Raw genomic sequence first — 10,394 nt, 5'->3', positions numbered from 1 at the left:
CTTGTTTATTTTAGTTGAGAAGCCACAGATTCTCTGAGGGATCATGAATCAATCATATCAATTATGTCTTAATTTTATACAAATGAATTTATTGTTATTACCATCATAGTTGTTATTTACTATCTATCATACACGTCACACAAGCACAGTGCACACATCATACACGTCACACAAGCACAGTACACACATCATACACGACACATAACCACAGTACACACATCATACACGACACACAAGCTCAGTACACACATCATACACGACACACAAACACAGTACACACATCATACACGACACACAAGCTCAGTACACACATCATACACATCACACAAACACAGTACACACATCATACATGACACACAAGCACAGTACACACATCATACACGACACACAAGCTCAGTACACACATCATACACGACACACAAGCTCAGTACACACATCATACACATCACACAAACACAGTACACACATCATACATGACACACAAGCACAGTACACACATCATACACGACACATAACCACAGTACACACATCATACACGACACACAAGCTCAGTACACACATCATACACGACACACAAGCACAGTACACACATCATACACGACACACAACCACAGTACACACATCATACACGACACACAAGCTCAGTACACACATCATACACGACACACAAGCTCAGTACACACATCATACACATCACACAAACACAGTACACATATCATACACGACACACAACCACAGTACACACATCATACACGACACACAAGCTCAGTACACACATCATACACGACACACAAGCACAGTACACACATGATACACGACACATAACCACAGTACACACATCATACACGACATACAACCACAGTACACACATCATACACGACACACAAGCTCAGTACACACATAATACACGACACACAAGCTCAGTACACACATCATACACGACACACAATCACAGTACACACACCATACACATTACACAAACACAGTACACACATCATACACGACACACAAGCTCAGTACACACATCATACACGACACATAACCACAGTACACACATCATACACGACACACAAGCTCAGTACACACATCATACACGACACACAAGCTCAGTACACACATCATACACGACACACAAGCTCAGTACACACATCATACACGACACACAAGCTCAGTACACATATCATACACATCACACAAACACAGTACACACATCATACATGACACACAAGCACAGTACACACATCATACACGACACATAACCACAGTACACACATCATACACGACACACAAGCTCAGTACACACATCATACACGACACACAAGCACAGTACACACATCATACACGACACACAACCACAGTACACACATCATACACGACACACAAGCTCAGTACACACATCATACACGACACACAAGCTCAGTACACACATCATGCACATCACACAAACACAGTACACACATCATACACGACACACAACCACAGTACACACATCATACACGACACACAAGCTCAGTACACACATCATACACGACACACAAGCACAGTACACACATGATACACGACACATAACCACAGTACACACATCATACACGACATACAACCACAGTACACACATCATACACGACACACAAGCTCAGTACACACATAATACACGACACACAAGCTCAGTACACACATCATACACGACACACAATCACAGTACACACACCATACACATTACACAAACACAGTACACACATCATACACGACACACAAGCACAGTACACACATCATACACGACACATAACCACAGTACACACATCATACACATCACACAAGCACAGTACACACATCATACACATCACACAAGCACAGTACACACATCATACATGACACACAAGCACAGTACACACATCATACACTACACATAACCACAGTACACACATCATACCCGACACACAACTACAGTACACACATCATACATGACACACAAGCTCAGTACACACATCATACACGACACACAATCACAATACACACATCATACACATCACCCAAGCACAGTACACACATCATACACGACACACAAGCTCAGTACACACATCATACACGACATACAATCACAGTACATACATCATACACGACACACAAGCTCAGTACACACATCATACGCGACACACAAGCTCAGTACACACATCATACGCGACACACAATCACAGTACACACATCATATACGACACACAAGCTCAGTACACACATCATACACGACACACAATCACAGTACACACATCATACACATCACACAAACACAGTACACACATCATACACGACACACAAGCACAGTACACACATCATACACGACACACAAGCTCAGTACACACATCATGCACATCACACAAACACAGTACACACATCATACACGACACACAACCACAGTACACACATCATACACGACACACAAGCTCAGTACACACATCATACACGACACACAAGCTCAGTACACACATCATACACGACACACAAACACAGTACACACATCATACATGACACACAAGCACAGTACACACATCATACACGACACACAAGCTCAGTACACACATCATACACGACACACAAGCTCAGTACACACATCATACACATCACACAAACACAGTACACACATCATACATGACACACAAGCACAGTACACACATCATACACGACACATAACCACAGTACACACATCATACACGACACACAAGCTCAGTACACACATCATACACGACACACAAGCACAGTACACACATCATACACGACACACAACCACAGTACACACATCATACACGACACACAAGCTCAGTACACACATCATACACGACACACAAGCTCAGTACACACATCATACACATCACACAAACACAGTACACATATCATACACGACACACAACCACAGTACACACATCATACACGACACACAAGCTCAGTACACACATCATACACGACACACAAGCACAGTACACACATGATACACGACACATAACCACAGTACACACATCATACACGACATACAACCACAGTACACACATCATACACGACACACAAGCTCAGTACACACATAATACACGACACACAAGCTCAGTACACACATCATACACGACACACAATCACAGTACACACACCATACACATTACACAAACACAGTACACACATCATACACGACACACAAGCTCAGTACACACATCATACACGACACATAACCACAGTACACACATCATACACGACACACAAGCTCAGTACACACATCATACACGACACACAAGCTCAGTACACACATCATACACGACACACAAGCTCAGTACACACATCATACACGACACACAAGCTCAGTACACATATCATACACATCACACAAACACAGTACACACATCATACATGACACACAAGCACAGTACACACATCATACACGACACATAACCACAGTACACACATCATACACGACACACAAGCTCAGTACACACATCATACACGACACACAAGCACAGTACACACATCATACACGACACACAACCACAGTACACACATCATACACGACACACAAGCTCAGTACACACATCATACACGACACACAAGCTCAGTACACACATCATGCACATCACACAAACACAGTACACACATCATACACGACACACAACCACAGTACACACATCATACACGACACACAAGCTCAGTACACACATCATACACGACACACAAGCACAGTACACACATGATACACGACACATAACCACAGTACACACATCATACACGACATACAACCACAGTACACACATCATACACGACACACAAGCTCAGTACACACATAATACACGACACACAAGCTCAGTACACACATCATACACGACACACAATCACAGTACACACACCATACACATTACACAAACACAGTACACACATCATACACGACACACAAGCACAGTACACACATCATACACGACACATAACCACAGTACACACATCATACACATCACACAAGCACAGTACACACATCATACACATCACACAAGCACAGTACACACATCATACATGACACACAAGCACAGTACACACATCATACACTACACATAACCACAGTACACACATCATACCCGACACACAACTACAGTACACACATCATACATGACACACAAGCTCAGTACACACATCATACACGACACACAATCACAATACACACATCATACACATCACCCAAGCACAGTACACACATCATACACGACACACAAGCTCAGTACACACATCATACACGACATACAATCACAGTACATACATCATACACGACACACAAGCTCAGTACACACATCATACGCGACACACAAGCTCAGTACACACATCATACGCGACACACAATCACAGTACACACATCATATACGACACACAAGCTCAGTACACACATCATACACGACACACAATCACAGTACACACATCATACACATCACACAAACACAGTACACACATCATACACGACACACAAGCACAGTACACACATCATACAGGACACACAAGCACAGTACACACATCATACACGACACACAATCACAGTACACACATCATACAGGACACACAAGCACAGTACACACATCATACACGACACACAAGCTCAGTACACACATCATACACGACACACAAGCTCAGTACACACATCATACATGACACACAATCACAATACACACATCATACACATCACACAAGCACAGTACACACATCATACACGACACACAAGCTCAGTACACACATCATACACGTCACACAAGCACAGTACACACATCATACACGACATACAACCACAGTACACCCATCATACACGACATACAACCACAGTACAGACATCAAGCATGACACACAAACTCAGTACACACATCATACATGTCACACAAGCACAGTGCACATATCAGACAGGTCACATAAGCACATTGCAGACAACAAACATGTCACACAAGCACAGTACACACAACAGATACATCACACAAGCACAGCGCACACACAAATTTGTGAGAGGCCTAAAGCAGCAAGGGACTAAACCACAGTGCTAGCGGGAAAGCTTCTAACTCCACCTGGTAAAGGGGACTCCCAATTCGCTTCCAAGCCGGCCAGACCCTGCCTGTATCTGTGATCTGGTGCCCTGGACTGTGGCTGCCTGAATCCTTCAGTACACCAGGTAAAGAGACTGCAAACCTATGTCCTCCGTTTCTTGCTACACCACCCACCATCTTTATCTATACACCAGGAGCCTGGGGACCTACTTCACCTGTGGGAAGTCATACCGTCTTAGCTGCCACAACATCACCCCAGTGGACCCCTTTAAGCAGCATCGGACACCTCTGATCCAGGACCACAGGTGGCGTCACGAACACAAACTTTATTCAAAACCCATTTAAGGACATTCCGTTTTACTTGGTTGCCCAGGGCTACAGACCAGGTCACTGCTGTGACATCCCCTTAAAATACCGATCCCAGTACCTAGTACCCCACGGCCCTGGCGGGCGTCCCAACTTGGTGTCACGAACAGGATGGACCAACCCATTGAAATGGTTCTAGTGCGCCTCAGACTGTGCTTTATTGAAAGACTGTTAAATTGCTAATTGCCCCCAAAAACGCCGCCATTATAGCACCATGTGGCGTGCAGGAGGAGAAGGACGTGTTGTCGTGGGCGGCACCTGGGGAAACGGCGCGAGAGCTATGGCTGCCCCTCACCAATACTACTATGTGAGAGAAGTATGCCCATCAATGAGAGAAGTCCGCCTCCTTGTCTGGGATGGCGGGAAGAAGAGAAAGAACCGCCCACGAAGACAGGCGTGGTGGAATGAAACCGCGGGAAAACGGTCCGAGGAGGAAGTACCGGAAAGCAACATGGCAAAAGGAGGTCAGCGAGCACCAGAGCGTGGGGCGGAGCAGGAGGACTCCCCCAGCCGGGGTCTGCAAGAACCGTACCCGTCACCGAAGCTAGATCCGGACCTCCTGCAGAGAGAGGTGGAAGAACGTACCCGGCTGGTACCGAGTACCCCACGGACCAGGCGGGAATCCCACATACATCAACTCATACATCCAGTCCAGCTAATAAATCTTTCCATCCATTCATATATCCAACCTATCCATTGATCCATCCAATCCATGCATACACCCAATCCATCCAATTATACAATCCTTTCCTCCAGTCCATCCAATCCCTCCATTCATTCCATCAATATGTCCAATCCATCCAACTACAGGAAAGATATATATCTTGGTACGTATTAGCCATTATTAGCCGTGTTCGTTATTTTTCAATCCATCCATTGCATTCATCCATCCATACATACATATAATACAGTCCATCCATCCAATCTGTCCATCCACGTGTGCAGGCATAGCAGGCTTCCAGCCACTCACTGACCGAGCGTTGACCTCAGTCTTGCAGGTATGTGTAGCGCTCCGTGATGTCATGCTGTGACGTCATGCTGTGACGTCATGCTGTGACGTCTCTGCAGTGAGGTGACAGCGGAGAGGCGGCCCCAGCGTCCTCCTCATCCACCTGCTCCCAGTCCAGCCTCCTCCGTGCTCCTCCCGCTCTCTGCCGTCTCTGTGTGCCGCCGGGTGACAGCAGCGGGCACGGCATCAGCAGTCAGTGTGACCTTGCCCTGCAGCCGGGGCAGCATGCCTGCAGCATGGGCAGCGCTCGTCACCCTGTGCCATCTCATGTCTGCGGAGCTGGTCAGGGGCTTTAATCTGGATGTCACACACACGCTCATCAAGGAAGGGGACAAGGGCAGCTTATTTGGATTTTCTGTAGCCCTGCACAAGCAGCTGAGACCGGAGCCCATGAACTGGTGAGTGCACCACCCTGCCCAGTGCCACACAACAAAGTTTCCAGTAAAGTGCCCTAGATGCTTATCGCCAGGCATAATGGCTATGTCAGTGGGGTGCCTGGATTGCTCAGCAGGGTTTTATACCCCATTATTCCACAGTCCACACTTAGTATCCATTACTGCCATGAGTTTTCCATATAAAAGCTCTTCCATCATTGAACCAGTGATGCCAGGGATTACCCACAACGGGGCTGTCTGTAATGATTCAGTTGGAAGATTTCTAGCAGATCGAATCCTTACCAATCTGATAGATTTAATCATTGCCATTGACACAGAAATGATTTTTACAGTATTTTATGGGCAGTCGTGAATATTGTAAGGTCTGCCAGTCACATCGCCACCCTACTAAGGAATTCCTATTAACCATTGCTTGCCTTTCACTTTAGAAACCACCAAATTCTCTCCCTATGCCATGGACCCCATTTACCGGTGCCAGATGTGTTTGGTGTTTGGGAGTATGGTATCCATGGGCATTACCCACAATAACAGGTTATAGGCAATGCTGCGCTTCTCAGGAACTCTGCATTTTATGTAACCTAGACTTCTAGAACAGACAGTAAATGGTACCGGGGTCATCAGGACAACGTATAAGATCCAGAGCATATAGGGTGTAAGAGGGAAGAATATACTCATCTCATCGCTCCTGCGTGTACAGGCTCCCTAGGGTGCAGTATGGAGCTTATAGGGTGTATGAGGGAAGAATATACTCATCTCATCGCTCCTGCGTGTACAGGCTCCCTAGGGTGCAATACAGAGCGTATAGGGTGTAAGAGGGAAGAATATACTCATCTCATCGCTCCTGCGTGTACAGGCTCCCTAGGGTGCAATACAAGCGTATAGGGTGTATGAGGGAAGAATATACTCATCTCGTCGCTCCTGCGTGTACAGGCTCCCTAGGGTGCAGTATGGAGCATATAGGGTGTATGAGGGAAGAATATACTCATCTCATCGCTCCTGGCCTGCGTGTACAGGCTCCGTTGGGTGCAATACGGAGCGTATAGGGTGTATGAGGGAAGAATATACTCATCTCATCGCTCCTACGTGTACAGGCTCCCTAGGGTGCAGTATGGAGCTTATAGGGTGTATGAGGGAAGAATATACTCATCTCATCGCTCCTGCGTGTACAGGCTCCCTAGGGTGCAGTATGGAGCATATAGGGTGTATGAGGGAAGAATATACTCATCTCATCGCTCCTGCGTGTACAGGCTCCCTAGGGTGCAATACGGAGCGTATAGGGTGTAAGAGGGAAGAATATACTCATCTCATCGCTCCTGTGTGTACAGGCTCCCTAGGGTGCAGTATGGAGCGTATAGGGTGTAAGAGGGAAGAATATACTCATCGCTCCTGCGTGTGCAGGCTCCCTAGGGTGCAATAAGGAGCGTATAGGGTGTATGAGGGAAGAATATACTCATGTCATCGCTCCTGTGTGTACAGGCTCCCTAGGGTGCAATACAGAGCGTATAGGGTGTATGAGGAAAGAATATACTCATGTCATCGCTCCTGTGTGTACAGGCTCCCTAGGGTGCAATACGGAGCATATAGGGTGTATGAGGGAAGAATATACTCATGTCATCGCTCCTGCGTGTACAGGCTCCCTAGGGTGCAATACGGAGCATATAGGGTGTATGAGGGAAGAATATACTCATGTCATCGCTCCTGTGTGTACAGGCTCCCTAGGGTGCAATACAGAGCGTATAGGGTGTATGAGGAAAGAATATACTCATGTCATCGCTCCTGTGTGTACAGGCTCCCTAGGGTGCAATATGGAGCATATAAGGTCTATGAGGGAAGAATATACTCATGTCATTGCTCCTGTGTGTACAGGCTCCCTAGGGTGCAATATGGAGCATATAAGGTCTATGAGGGAAGAATATACTCATCTCATCGCTCCTGCGTGTGCAGGCTCCCTAGGGTGCAATACGGAGCATATAGGGTGTAAGAGGGAAGAATATACTCATCTCATCGCTCCTGTGTGTACAGGCTCCCTAGGGTGCAATACGGAGCATATAGGGTGTATGAGGGAAGAATATACTCATCTCATCGCTCCTGTGTGTACAGGCTCCCTAGGGTGCAGTATGGAGCGTATAGGGTGTAAGAGGGAAGAATATACTCATCTCATCGCTCCTGCGTGTACAGGCTCCCTAGGGTGCAATAAGGAGCATATAGTGTGTGAGGGAAGAATATACTCATCTCATCGCTCCTGCGTGTGCAGGCTCCCTAGGGTGCAATACGGAGCGTATAGGGTGTATGAGGGAAGAATATACTCATGTCATCGCTCCTGTGTGTACAGGCTCCCTAGGGTGCAATACAGAGTGTATAGGGTGTATGAGGAAAGAATATACTCATGTCATCGCTCCTGTGTGTACAGGCTCCCTAGGGTGCAATACGGAGCATATAGGGTGTATGAGGGAAGAATATACTCATGTCATCGCTCCTGCGTGTACAGGCTCCCTAGGGTGCAATACGGAGCATATAGGGTGTATGAGGGAAGAATATACTCATCTCATCGCTCCTGCGTGTACAGGCTCCCTAGGGTGCAATACAGAGCATATAGGGTGTATGAGGGAAGAATATACTCATGTCATCGCTCCTGCGTGTACAGGCTCCCTAGGGTGCAATACGGAGCATATAGGGTGTATGAGGGAAGAATATACTCATGTCATCGCTCCTGTGTGTACAGGCTCCCTAGGGTGCAATACAGAGCGTATAGGGTGTATGAGGAAAGAATATACTCATGTCATCGCTCCTGTGTGTACAGGCTCCCTAGGGTGCAATATGGAGCATATAAGGTCTATGAGGGAAGAATATACTCATGTCATTGCTCCTGTGTGTACAGGCTCCCTAGGGTGCAATATGGAGCATATAAGGTCTATGAGGGAAGAATATACTCATGTCATTGCTCCTGCGTGTACAGGCTCCCTAGGGTGCAATACGCAGCGTATAGGGTGTATGAGGGAAGAATATACTCATCTCATCGCTCCTGTGTGTACAGGCTCCCTAGGGTGCAATACGGAGCGTATAGGGTGTATGAGGGAAGAATATACTCATCTCATCGCTCCTGTGTGTACAGGCTCCCTAGGGTGCAATACGGAGCGTATAGGGTGTAAGAGGGAAGAATATACTCATCTCATCGCTCCTGTGTGTACAGGCTCCCTAGGGTGCAATACAGAGCGTATAGGGTGTATGAGGAAAGAATATACTCATGTCATCGCTCCTGTGTGTACAGGCTCCCTAGGGTGCAATATGGAGCATATAAGGTCTATGAGGGAAGAATATACTCATGTCATTGCTCCTGTGTGTACAGGCTCCCTAGGGTGCAATATGGAGCATATAAGGTCTATGAGGGAAGAATATACTCATGTCATTGCTCCTGCGTGTACAGGCTCCCTAGGGTGCAATACGCAGCGTATAGGGTGTATGAGGGAAGAATATACTCATCTCATCGCTCCTGTGTGTACAGGCTCCCTAGGGTGCAATACGGAGCGTATAGGGTGTATGAGGGAAGAATATACTCATCTCATCGCTCCTGCGTGTACAGGC

At 46.5% G+C, this 10,394-nt stretch overlaps 1 protein-coding gene across 3 annotated transcripts in view; it reads left to right on the top strand.

Annotated features, from left to right (window-relative positions):
- The first annotated feature begins 6,569 nt into the window (after positions 1-6,569).
- ITGA7 (integrin subunit alpha 7) overlaps positions 6,570-10,394 on the top strand; it is a 312,111-nt gene continuing 308,286 nt past the window's right edge. For 2 of the 3 annotated variants that reach the window (XM_069758371.1, XM_069758369.1), the window contains exon 1: positions 6,575-6,815. In XM_069758371.1, coding sequence (XP_069614472.1) covers positions 6,643-6,815 — 173 coding nt within the window. In that variant the 5' untranslated portion in view covers positions 6,575-6,642. Of the gene's footprint in view, positions 6,816-10,394 lie in introns of all 3 variants that reach the window. The other variant, XM_069758370.1, reaches the window with a different exon arrangement.

This window comes from Ranitomeya imitator, chromosome 3, assembly GCF_032444005.1.
Source record: "Ranitomeya imitator isolate aRanImi1 chromosome 3, aRanImi1.pri, whole genome shotgun sequence".
Lineage (NCBI taxonomy): Eukaryota > Metazoa > Chordata > Amphibia > Anura > Dendrobatidae > Ranitomeya > Ranitomeya imitator.
Note: the sequence above shows the minus strand (reverse complement) of the source record. Positions and strands in the feature narration are given on the sequence as shown.